Source organism: Myotis yumanensis, unplaced genomic scaffold (assembly GCF_028538775.1).
Source record: "Myotis yumanensis isolate MYYU_CA2020_CCGP unplaced genomic scaffold, mMyoYum1.0.hap1 SCAF_2, whole genome shotgun sequence".
NCBI classification, from domain to species: Eukaryota; Metazoa; Chordata; class Mammalia; order Chiroptera; family Vespertilionidae; genus Myotis; species Myotis yumanensis.
The window spans coordinates 93,470,253-93,483,148 of record NW_027223753.1 but is presented as its reverse complement, the minus strand read 5'-3'; the positions used below and the strand labels follow the sequence as shown (position 1 = coordinate 93,483,148).

Below are 12,896 nucleotides of genomic sequence, written 5' to 3'. Positions count from 1 at the left end.
GAAAATAAAACATTACATATAAGGAAACAAAGTTGATAATTACTAGTGACTTCTCACTTTACACAGCACAAGTCAGGAGACAAAAAAAAAAATGACATTTTTATTGTGCTGACAGAAAACAAGTTGTCCACCTAAATATGTGGAAAAATATGCTTTTAATCTCTTAAAATGATAACTGTTTAAAGTAATAACAATGTATAGTGGGTTTTCAAAATATGTGAAAATTAAATATGGTTGCAGGGCATGGAAGACAGAGGGCCGATGGAAGTGCATTGTAAGGCTCTCACCCTGTGCATAGGTGAGAGGGCATTATTTCAAGGTGGAGGATGGTAAATTAAAGATTAATATTGTAAACTCTAGAGTAGCCATTGAAAACATAAACACAAATAAGCCAATAGTGGAGACAAAAACAGAATAAAAATATCTATAATAATAAAAGCATAATATGCTGATTAGATGGGACGTCCTTCTGGACGTTCTTCCAGACGACCTCCCGGACAAAGCTGGGGCTGTGAGGGAAGCCCACGTCCTAGGTGCCAGAAAAAAGCTGGTGCCGGCAGTTAGGGGAAGGAAGGCTTACTCTTCCACGAATATCGTGCATGGGGCCTCTAGTTTATAGTAACAATGAACAATAGCCAAAATCGAAGTGAAAATGTCAGGAGTGGGACTGAAGTTGCCTGGCTCCTGGGACTGTGCCCTTATTAGAACAACTGTGCAAATAATGTGCCTCATGGAGCATCAGAGTAAAGAAAGTTTTTTGGGAAAAAGTGGAACCTTAATGTGACTTGAAGAGCTGAAAAGCATGTTAGGAAGAGAAGTGAAACAAGATATTCTAGCGAGGGAGAATGGCATAGGCAATGGTGAAGGTGGGAGAAGGGGAAATACAATATTTTTAGTTGGAGAAGAGGATTCATGCAGAAAGTAATAAGAGAATATTGAGAGGTACCGGGTTGTTGGCAGATGGTCAAGTGCCTTGATTAGACATGGCCCGCAGGCAAGAGGGAGGCTCTGAAGCTCTGCCTGTCTCTGAGTCAGTGCCTCGCCCTCAGCAGCTGGGCTAGACGTCCTTTTCAACCTGTGTAACCACTTTTTTCCGGTGTCATAGTGCTATACACTTTGGAGTCAAAAACCCTAGGGTTTATATCCACGTCCTCCACTTAAAGCTGAATGACTGGGGGTCAAATTATTTAATCTAAACCTGAGTTCTTTCAGGAGCCGTAATTCCATAAAGGACGCCACTGCCAGTCCTGTGGCCCTTCCTTATAGGAGGGTATGTGCTCCAGGCTAATCAACCAGCCTCCCGTTCCCCCTGACTCCATGACTGATTCGGGGTCAGCAGGTGATACAGGTCTGGCCAGTCTGGGTTCTTCTTTCCTCTAGGTGTCTAGCACTACAGTGGTGTGAACCTGAAATTGCTGCGATGTGAGGCTATCCTGCCAAAGAACGAAGCCGAAACATAAGAATGCAGAATCCGTTGAGTAACAAAAAAGGAGGAAGTTCTGATAACATATTTAGAGGATCCTGATGTAGCTATGATAGGACCTGAATCTGTCCCTGGCCTTTTTAATTGTGTGAGTCAATACTTTCTCAACTCACTGTCTTATCACCTTAATGTACTTTAATCCTCTGTACAAGAAAATATTAAGAACCCTATTTTATAGAGGGTTTTTGAGGGGTGAAGTAACTTGTTAAAGGTTCCCAAGATTAACGAATGACACAATTTAGATATCTCCACTCTTCACCATAGTCTCTGTGGTAAAATGGCTAGTTTATAGCAGGCAGTTGGTAAATGTGGACTCCCGTCTCCTTTCCTATAAATGTCATCCAAAATCATGCCTATATAACCAGAGATCTATGAGAAAGCAGGAGCTGAAAAATTGCTTCTACAGATTCTGGCTCATTTGTGTGTAGTTTGTTCTTCAGAGCATTATCTTGAAATGATCTGACCTACTTCATGCTTGAGTCTTCCTGTCTTAACTTCTAAAGGCTTGTCCCTCTCAGCTGATCTCTGAGACTCTCCGCTACCTCTGGAGGTGAGTGTTCCACAGATTTTCATTGTCTGGCCATCTAATCCTTTTACTTGCATTATATTCAGATATCTACCAATTTCTTCCTGGGCAGGTGTGTCCCACAATTTCTTCTGTGTGACTCAGGTGGTCCCACAGCTGCTCATGCTGGTGCCCTCTCCTCCCACCTAATTCATCAAGCTCATCTTGATTCTTTCTCCACAGTAACCAGGTTTGCAGGCCACAGTGAGCATGTTCATGAAAACAAATCCCATTGCTTTAGCCGGTGAATGTTCATGAGCAGCACAACCTAAAATGGACATTTCACTATAGGTCATTGAAAGGAATTCCCCTAGAAGTCATGGGTATGTGTTGTCACCAGTTGACTAAAAGTTGGAAAGGCCTAAAAGTAAAAAGAGTTAATATTTTGATTCAGAAATTTGGACCAAGAGATCTTCTTTCTGTTATATAGAAATGTCTAATAGGTATGTTGCACCCCTGAAATTAATATAATATTGTATGTCAATTGTAATTGAAAAATAAATTTTAAAAAGGTAGACAATAAATGAGAAAAGAAGGAACCTTCCTTCATTAAGTCTTCAGTCCTCCACTTTAGAAAATGAGTCCCAGCATGAAATACTTTGCAGACCTGTCTGCAGAGAGCACTGGAAAAGGAGCTTGGAGATCGGGGTTAATGCCACTCCTTAGCCACTCTCTAATTAGAGAAGAAACCTCCTTTCCAAACAGAACCTCTAAATTGGTGGGGCAACAATGGACCCATCTAAAAGGCTACTTTGCTCAGCCTTCCCTGCCAGAAAAAGTAGCCAATGGAATACAAGCAGAAGTGATTGGGGGAACTCCTGGCATAGATCTTTAAAGTGGCTTACACAGTGGAAGGTGGCTTTTTAGTGTTCCCTTCCCCCTTCTTGCTTAGAACCCAGATATCATGACCACAGCTGCAGCAGCCATAGGAGAACTTGAGGGTGAAAGCCAATGGAAATGACCCTTAAAACAGAAAGACAATATGTGGACCTACACAGACTGGACTGCGTATCTCTAGACTTTTTTAAGTGAGAGAGAGGGGAAAGAATAACTCAAAGTCTTTGTTGCTAGCAGTTCTGCATCAGCCCAAGCTGATTTGGTGACCTGGGAACATTACTAATTAAGCAATGAGCCTTAGTTTCCTCTTTTGTAAACCCATGGGGTCCTGTTAGATCACTCCTCCATTTCTAAATCTCTACAATTTTAAGACTGTATGAGTGCACAAGTACAAAATCCCCAAGGCTTGCCTGATCTCTATTCTACCTTGGCCTTCTGGGCAAATGTGAAAGCATGTACATCCTTAGGTATAAGGCAAACTGATTATGAACATAGAATTACCACCTGACCCAGCAATTCTACTTTGAGGTATGTATCCAGGAGAAATAAAAGCATACATACATACATACATACATGAAAAGACTTACAATTGGATGTTCATAGCAGGCATTATTCTTAATATCTAAAAAGCGGGGAAAAACTAAATGCCCATTAATTGATGAATAAACAAAATGTGGTCTATGCATAGCCCATGGACACAGACAATAGTGTGGGGAAAGCCAAGGGAGATGGGTGGGGGCTTGGTAGAGGTGGGCAAAGGTGGGGGGAATGGGGAACATCTGCAATAGTGTCAACAATAAAAAATTAAATTAAAAAATGTGGTATATGCGTACAATAGACTACTATCTATCCATAAAAAGGCATGAAGACTGAGACATGCTGCAATATGGATGAACCTTGAAAAAATTATGCTAAGTATAAAAAGGCAGATGCAGAAGACCACATATTATATTATTCCATTTATGTGAAATGTCCCAAATAGGCAAATCTATAGAGACAGAAGGAGTAGTGTTTGCCAGGGGCGGGAAGGAGAGGGGGATGGTGAGGAGCTGCCCATGGGTATGGGGTTTCTTTTTGGGCGATGTGCATGCTCTGGAATTACATAGTGGTGATGGTTGCACAATCTGTGAATATACTAAAACCCACAGACCTGTACGCTTTTAGGTGGTGAATTATATGGCACCTGGATTATATCTCTGTTTTAAAAGAAGTGATTTGAAGCATTTTGATTGAAGTGGACAGCACCAAGACAAGTGCTGTCAGGGTAGGTGTTGACAAGGGTGCCTTAAGAAAAACATGAGGAGTAGGGGGCCTGGGGGGAAGCCTCTAAGAAAAGGTACAAGTGAGTCTGTTTTCAAGTGAGTGGCTCAACTCTGAAGCACATTTTTAAAAGCATGACCTCAAGCTGAATATCTTACACATTGGGAAAAAATTGGCATCATAATACTTATCAACTAACCTTGTCTAGTATTCAAATTACATCTTAACTAAAATGGGGGTGTGTACAAGGTTAGACTCCAAAGAATTTCCATTAATTTCCTACTCACTTTCACAATTACTACCTGCTGACAATACTCTTCTTGCCCTGGTTGCATTGGGACACGGTGTAAGTGGTGTTTTACAATCAGGAAATTCTGTCAGTGACCTCAACAGAGACAAAGGCTTGGCATTCATTTGTGTTCAACCCATACAGGGAGGTTGAGTTGTGGACCAACCAAGGACAACTTTGGGTTTTTCCTTGAAACCAGGAAATTTCTTTTGCCCAACTTCATAATCCTCATGCGGCCTTGTATAAAATAGGACCTGAGACATGCAGCTGTGGAGAAAAGAGCATGGGGTGCGAGGTCTTCTTTGTGCAGAAAGAGTTCTCTGATCTTAGAAGACTGTCTCTGTCCCTCAGCCTCCTTATGATAAAATACGGCAGTCAAACTAGGTGATTTCTTAGAGTTACTTTTAGTTCAAGTTTCTATTAATCTGGCACACTGTTAGTGATGAAGTGGGAAATTTGACACAGTCTTATATCTTCTCTGGGGCTGGTGGTAGAGGTGTGGGCTAATTTGGAGCACATTAGGGCACCCATTTCTTCTCAGACTTTTGGGATGACCTCAGCATGACTTCAACTCCCTCCCTCAGTCCTCTTCTGTATCCTGCATCACATCACATCCCAGCGGGTCTTGTAAGTCGGGTACTGTGCTCAGAAGTGACTATCCTCCCGATGGCACACCAGGGAGAGATCAAACAGTTCCTTTGCAGAGTGTTGAAAAAACACAAAACCACCACCCACAAATCCCATCACACAATGGTAACGTAACAAAGAAAGCTAACAGAAAAGGCATCTCTTAATCCAGCCTGGTCTGTACATTTTCCTGCTTTTGAACTATTTTCCTGAGAGTGTATTTCACATGCATATTGATATAAGTGTGTTTTCAAGCTTTGCTCCAGAGCATCTGCTTGGCTGAATAGTGTGGCACCCTCTTCAGGTCATGTCTGAGCACTAGCCATGTGCGGTCATGCGTACGCTGGCAGGCTAGCCCGCTGGCCTGCTGCTGCCTGCTATCCCTTTCTCACAAGGTGGGAAAGAGAAGCACAATGCTTACAGTGCGCCCGGGCCCTGGCAGCAATCCCTCTCTTCTCCAAAGTGACTGGTCATGTGTCTGACAGGTTGTGGGAATGCACGGCCAAGGATAGATCCAGGGGCCCTGGCAGCTGACCCATGTCTTCAGGACATTTAAAACCAATGTCACCCTTCAATTAGGTGGTTGGAAGCTTTACACTGGGCTCCTGCCAGTTCACTGTTAAATGTGGAACATGAGCAGAAGCCACAGCTCCTGACCTGCTTGGCCCTCGGCCTAGTTGTTGTGATGTACACATGTAAAGTGAACTGCTGCTCTTTTTCATTGATGGGAGCCATTTGGTAGAATTAACTTTTCACACTATTTATGAATGATATTACTCACTTTTCTTTGGAACTGTTTTCAAATATACATCAGTTTCTAATATGGAAATCCCTATCTACCCTTCATCTTGTCTTTTTTTTAACACTTAGGTAGAAGTAGAAGAACCATGTAGAATGAAATAAATACAGCGTAAGATTTAAAGTAGTATATTTTTTTCTAATTTTGAATTTGTCTAAAAATTAGAAAAAGCATAAACCTAGTTTTCTTTCTTCCTTTTGGGGTACATAAGTACATTTTGTATGTTTGTTTGTAACTTACACTCCACTTCTTTTCCTAAACGAGACACTGACTAACCCAGATTAAGGCAGTGCACTGGCACCAGGTGACAAAGCATAATTTCTCCCGTGGAAGCAGATGATCTTAACGGAAAGTCACTTGTTGAAATCCCACTGCTTCATTCGTGGTTGAAAACCCAAACCCCAGCTCTGCATGATAAGAATGCAATAAGCCGTAAAGATTATGGCTTGCCTATTTAAAGTAAAATTCTCCATTGATGCAGAATTCACTTTCATATAAATTCAAATGTTGTTAACTTAAATACAAATAGTTTGCTTTGGAGTATAAACACAATTGCTGGGAAGAAAAGTTGCTTGAGAATTTTAGTGCATTAACTATTTATAAATCCATGGCTATTCCTAAGTACAGGTGATTTCAGCAGCCTAAAAAGGCATAGCATCACCTACCTTTTGACAGAAAATCTACTTGGCAAAATTTATAAGACAGCTATTCTCATATACACCATCTTATGCGCACAAAATTATTCATTGTGGCACTATAAGAAATAAGTATAAACAATCTACATGTCCATTGATAGAAATTGGTTAAATAAAATATGGTACAACTATATAATGGATACTATGCATCCATTTAAAGGAGAGAAGGTCTCTGTGTTTTAAAGATATTCTATTTAGAAAAACAAAAAAGAGGCAGCAGAACAGTGTGTTAGTGTCATAATGTGTGTGACCAAAAAAAAAAGGGGCGGGGAGTGAGAGAATCTACATAGATTTGAAGTATATGGACTATTTCTGCAAGGATGCAAGAAAGATAACAACGGTAAGAATGGTTGCCCTCCAGGGAAGAAACTATTCCACAAGACACAGAAGGAAGAGATTTGCTTTGCACTTTCTATCCTTTATAATTTTGTGATGTGTTTGAAAGGAAGTAGAGGTATAGGAGGATTTCTACATGAAAATGCCCACATTTAGTGTGCTCTCAGGTAGGCATCCTTTCAGTGAATTCAATCATTATTTAAAGGCATTTTAACACTTGGATTGATGTCCCATCTTAAGTTGGGTTCGACTGTGATTGGTTCAATTTACCACTGAAAGACTGAATTCATTTGAACTTTTACCTATCCTTTCCAGTTCCTAAAGGAAGAATCTATAATAATAAAAGGGTAATATGCTAATTAGACCAGATGTCATTCTGAACATCCTTCCTGACCCAGCCGGGAGGAGGGAAGCAACCTGGGTCCGGAGGGCTTGACAGTAGCCGGAGGAGGGAAGCACGGGTGCAGGTGCCAGAGGGAAGCAGCCAGGGGAAGGAAGGCCTATTCTTGCACAAATATTTGTGCATCGGGCCTCTAGTTTAATATAATGTGTTCTGAAAGTTACATTTAAGTTGATAATAAAGAACTCAATAAAGAGGAGACAGAAAAGAGGACTATTAGGACACAAACGTTTATGTGATTTTAGCCATTACAGATAGTTCAGAAATATCTCAAATGTTACATTGATGTTGTCGTGTTACAAAAAGAAAACAAACAAAAGAACAGGCAACAGTGAAGAGCACCAGAGAGTCATCGCACACACCTAGAGCAGACCATGCTTCTTCCCTTCAACTGCAAAGATATGTTCCCCAGGAACCCTCCCTCCCCCTTGCTTTCCTTTTCAACTCTCCCTAACCTGCATTGAACTGCAAACTTAAGCCTCATCCTCCCCCTCCTCCTCCTCAAACTCGCCCTGCTCATCAGCCGTGGCGTCCTGGTACTGCTGGTACTCGGACACCAGGTCGTTCATGTTGCTCTCGGCCTCGGTGAACTCCATCTCGTCCATGCCCTCGCCCGTGTACCAGTGCAGGAAGGCCTTGCGCCGGAACATGGCCGTGAACTGCTCCGAGATGCGCTTGAACAGCTCCTGGATGGCCGTGCTGTTGCCGATGAAGGTGGCCGACATCTTGAGGCCCCGCGGCGGGATGTCGCACACGGCCGTCTTCACGTTGTTGGGGATCCACTCCACGAAGTAGCTGCTGTTCTTGTTCTGCACGTTGAGCATCTGCTCGTCCACCTCCTTCATGGACATGCGGCCCCGGAAGATGGCGGCCACCGTCAGGTAGCGGCCGTGGCGCGGGTCGCACGCGGCCATCATGTTCTTGGAGTCGAACATCTGCTGGGTGAGCTCGGGCACCGTCAGGGCGCGGTACTGCTGGCTGCCCCGGCTGGTCAGCGGCGCGAAGCCGGGCATGAAGAAGTGCAGGCGGGGGAAGGGCACCATGTTCACGGCCAGCTTGCGCAGGTCCGCGTTCAGCTGGCCCGGGAAGCGCAGGCAGGTGGTCACCCCGCTCATGGTGGCGGACACCAGGTGGTTGAGGTCCCCGTACGTGGGCGTGGTCAGTTTCAGGGTGCGGAAGCAGATGTCGTACAGGGCCTCGTTGTCGATGCAGTAGGTCTCATCTGTGTTCTCCACCAGCTGGTGCACGGACAGCGTGGCGTTGTAGGGCTCCACCACCGTGTCCGACACCTTGGGCGAGGGCATCACGCTGAAGGTGTTCATGATGCGGTCTGGGTACTCCTCCCGGATCTTGCTGATGAGCAGCGTGCCCATCCCCGACCCGGTGCCACCCCCCAGCGAGTGTGTCAGCTGGAAGCCCTGCAGACAGTCACAGCTTTCTGACTCCTTCCTCACCACGTCCAGGACTGAGTCTACCAGTTCAGCGCCCTCTGTGTAGTGGCCTTTTGCCCAGTTGTTCCCGGCCCCGCTCTGGCCTGCCAGAGAGAAAGACATTTCACAAGTCACTGAGGATTGGATTTAAATTTACCTTAAACCTCTTAATCAATTAGTCAGTGTTCAGAGAAGACTAATTTAGGTTATCACCAAAATGTGCAGACATTAAAATATTTGGTCATGGATGTAATTATGAATAAGGAAGGCTAGGAATACCTGGCTATTGGAGGGCAAATTCGTTTTAGCTTAAACTAAGATTGAATCAGCACACAACTGGATGTTCTTCATACTTTCCCCTAGGCAGTCACACCCCTCAGTGCTGAGCTGTCTGGTGTAAAATGAGCCTCCCCTGCCATCAGCCATACCACTTACTCACCAAACACGAAGTTGTCGGGCCTGAAGATCTGGCCGAAGGGTCCAGACCTGACGGAGTCCATCGTGCCCGGCTCCAAGTCCACCAGGATGGCCCGAGGTACGTACTTGTTACCTGCGGGGAGGAAGAGCTGGACTTAGACCTGCCCACAGAGAGCTCTGAAGAGAAGGGCTCGGTACCAGTTTCCTTTTTGCAGGCACCGCTGATGGCCCCCTAACAAAGGCAGGCACAAGACCCACCCAAGTCTCAACCGGTTCATTCGATTGTGAACCGGGAAGCTCACTGAAATACCACAAAGAGTGTGAATTCAAAATTCTTTAGGCCACCCTCCCTTAGAGACAGAATCCCAGGATCAAGCCCCTGGAAAAAGAGGGGGTAAAAAGCTAGAGGTGGGGGAAGTAAAGGCAATTACCAGTGGCTTCATTGTAGTACACGTTGATTCTCTCCAGCTGCAAATCGCTGTCTCCATGGTAACTGCCAGTGGGGTCGATCCCATGCTCATCGCTGATGACCTCCCAAAACTGAGGCACAGTAAAAGGTTGCACTTATCCACGCTCAACCCTCAGAATGACCAAGACTTACAACGAATAGTACCCCCGACTCAATTCTGACAACCCAACCTTTCAGGGGCTCTAGGACTGGGTGACCCCCACAACAGCAGGATTGTATTGTGTAAGGGCAAAATGTTGAAACTGGGCGTTTCCCGGACGAGTAGAAGGGTCTTTGGGGGGAGGGGAGGGGCCAGCAACCGAACCGCCTGCACCCTCCGCGCTCAGGGTCACAGCTGCCTGCCGGCGCCGGAGGGAGGCGGGCGCGCAGGGACTGCTGCCGGCGCGGAGGGGGTGGGCGGGGAAACCGCGACCGGAGGGACTAGAAGGAGGATGATTTTCGATTCAAAGCACGTCCTGAGACCTCAAGACAATTGCTCTCCTCCCCTCCCCCCGCAGCTCGACTGGGATTCCAGCGAGTAAAATCAATTCTCCCTGCGTCCCGGTGCCTCCCGCAAACGCGCTCGCACAGTCTCCCAGACAGCCCGGCGCCTTTTCAAGGTCCGAGCTCCTGGCTAAATGAAGAGCAAGGAGAAAGCGGAGTGTCCAGGATTCTAAACGAGTTACAGAAAAATGAAAGAGAGGTTCCCCGCCCCCCCTCACGAAAGTCCACGCCCCACTCCGCTGCACAAAGCACCCGGGAAGGTCTGTGCTTGGAGAGCCCTGGGCCTGCTCAGGATGCGGTCGGCACCCAGGAGCCCCAAAGAGCTTTAGGCCCGGGCCCTCGCCCCCTCCCAGCCCAGCCACCTTGGCGCCGATCTGGTTGCCGCATTGGCCCGCCTGGATGTGCACGATCTCACGCATGGTGCTCGCTAGCTTCTTCTGGCCCCGGTCGGCGTCTGGTCCGTCTGTTCGTCCTCCCTTACACACCCACTGTGGGGTCACAGGGAAAGCGCAGGGGAAACGGACCGGCGGAGAGAGCCGGCCCAGCGGGCTAGGCCTTTTATGCGAGAAGGGTGGGGCGGCCCGCGCAGGCCGCGCCCCCAGCCCGAGTCCCCCAGTCCCCTTCGCGCTCGCACTCTCCAGGCCCCGCTGACGTAATGCTCCAAGCCTCAGGGACTGTCCGGGGGGCTGGACCATGGGCCCGTAGCCAATCAGCACAGGTTTGCAGACCGGGCGAGGAACGGGGGCTCTGCGGAGTAGGGTGGGGGCCTGCTCATTGTGCAGGGCTGGGGGTGGGGTGGAGATAGCTGGGTTCTGAGAATTGGGGGTGGGTAAAGGAACCGAGGGCGCCGAGTGTGGCAGGCCGGGACTGGGGCAGAGCTGGCACTGGATGGGGGAGGAGGGGACGCAAAAGGATTGGAGCAGGTGGAGAGGCCCGCAGGTGCGCCGGAAAGGAGCGCCGTACACTCCGGGTACTGGCAGGTGGTACGGTCGAGGTGGCGAAGGCTGTGCTGCCAGCGCAGGTTGGGTCGCCTCCTCCGCCAGGGGCCAGAGATCCATAAACCACCCCTCCCCCCTCCCCCGTAAGACCATTGCCCTTTCCCCACCCTAGAGGTCAACGACTATCTAGCTGAGCCCTGGTCGCTCGGAGCCTTGGGAAAGGACAGGTGGCCGCAAGAGGACGTCGTATGTGATCAGGGTGTTGGGGTCTGAAGAGCCGTGACCCTGGACACCCGAGGCCCTGGAGCCCCAGGATGCCCTTCGCCCCGCCCCCAGCATCCGCCCGTTCTCTTTGTCTCCGACAAGGTCCTCTTGCAGCCTCTCACTGGCTGCAGCATCCAGAGCTGCGACCCTCTATGCTTCTCCAGCCCTGCCGGACCCTCTCCAAGAGTCCACAGCTCCTCGGCTAGTACCAAAGGCTCCTCCACCCGCGGGGTGGCTTTTGTTCCTTGGGAGTGGGTGGGGTGGGTGGGCTGGCTGCGCAGTCTGGACTGACCAGCGGTCAGAACCGGGGTGGGGTCCAGGGGCGGGGCTAAGGCAGAACAAAGGGCTCATAAGTGCGTGGGTGCCTCCCACATGAGTATCTAAAAATCACCCACCAGGCGCTCCCCGGATCTGGGTTCGGTTCATTTATTGTTCAGTGTGGGCATGGGTTCCAAGGCTGGTCATCATACGCCCCATCGCTAACATTCTCATCTTCCATCAGGCTCCGGACCCCACGGTGGCCACGAGGTCCCCAATTTTCGAGCTCCCGATGGAAGTGACAGACACGCCTAAAAACTGCAGCACTGGGAGGGAGAGGCCCCCCGGAGACCCAACGAGCACAGGAAGTGTGTGCGCAGACTCGGAGCACCCACCCTCCTTCAAACCTAGTTTCCAAGTAGTCCAAGAAGGAGCTGATCTCTTTGTCACTTTTCTTGTGTGTGTGTCTTAGGGAGGAGGAGGAAGAGGAGGAGGAGGAGGAGGAGGAGGAGGAGGAGGAGGAGGAGGGAGAAAGAGAGAGAGAGAGAGAGAGAGAGAAGAAAGGGAAGGGAAGGGAAGGAAAAGAGAAGAGAGAAGGGAGGGGAGGAGGAGGGGTAGGGAGAAAGGAGAGAAGCTGGACCTGAGTGTGCCAAAGGATGGTGAAAACGTTCACTATATTCACTGCAGACCTGGATCCTGGCCCCTGAAATTCCACAGGTGAAGCGCTCCCAACCACTCCCGACCCGGGTGGGTCGTTTGCGAGGTGACATGACTCCCTTTTCATGGCAGGGGAGCGCAGGCGAAGGACCCGGGTTCCCGCGGCGGAACGGAGCGGAGAGGCAGCTGTCGAGTGAGACCCTCCCAGAACCATCAGCAAGCTGTCAGCGCTCCCTCTCCCGCTGCGGGTGGGAGGGGGACTTGCAGCTCCATTCCAGGCACAAAGAGAAACAGAACCGAAGCCCGGCCGCCCCTATTTCACCCAGACTGAAGCCCCCGGCAGAGTTCCCCAGACACTGCTGCCGGGGTCCGGGTTAGGGTGCCGTCGGGCGTGAGGTGCACGAGCGGAGGGTCCGACCACGTGCTGCACTTGAAGGGTTCCCAGGATCTGGGACCTGACCCCGAGTTCCTAATCCCGCTCCTGCAGACTCTGGAATGTAGCGGGCGAAAGATTCTCAAGGTCACACAGCAGGTTAAGACTGGGCTCAGGCAGGAATCACTTCCGTGCGCCCAGCCCTCGGGAAGCTGACCACGTCCAGGCCGAAAGGGCCGTGGCTGGTGTCAGCACCCAGTCCTGGGGTGGGCGCCCCGGTGGGACCTAGCCGCGCGGGGAGGAAGCCAGCGAGAGC

At 48.7% G+C, this 12,896-nt stretch overlaps 1 protein-coding gene across 1 annotated transcript; it reads right to left on the bottom strand.

The window, feature by feature from the left end:
- Window positions 1–7,505: 7,505 nt before the first annotated feature.
- Window positions 7,506–10,634, bottom strand: LOC139003667 (tubulin beta-2B chain). Its single transcript, XM_070405803.1, has 4 exons — window positions 10,453–10,634; window positions 9,570–9,678; window positions 9,161–9,271; window positions 7,506–8,825 (listed from the first exon to the last, which is right to left on the bottom strand). The coding sequence occupies exons 1-4, from the start codon at window positions 10,507–10,509 to the stop codon at window positions 7,765–7,767; spliced, it is 1,338 nt and encodes a 445-aa protein (XP_070261904.1). The 5' UTR covers window positions 10,510–10,634; the 3' UTR covers window positions 7,506–7,764.
- Between the last annotated feature and the right edge of the window lie 2,262 nt (window positions 10,635–12,896).

Bases quoted from the DNA above. Each gene is read 5' to 3' on its own strand.
- LOC139003667 (XM_070405803.1), bottom strand. From the start codon at position 10,509: ATGCGTGAGATCGTGCACATCCAGGCGGGCCAATGCGGCAACCAGATC. The intron at 9,679-10,452 runs GTGGCTGGGCTG...ACTGTGCCTCAG, and splicing joins GCAACCAGATCGGCGCCAAG to TTTTGGGAGGTCATCAGCGA. The intron at 9,272-9,569 runs GTAATTGCCTTT...TCCTCCCCGCAG, and splicing joins GTACTACAATGAAGCCACTG to GTAACAAGTACGTACCTCGG.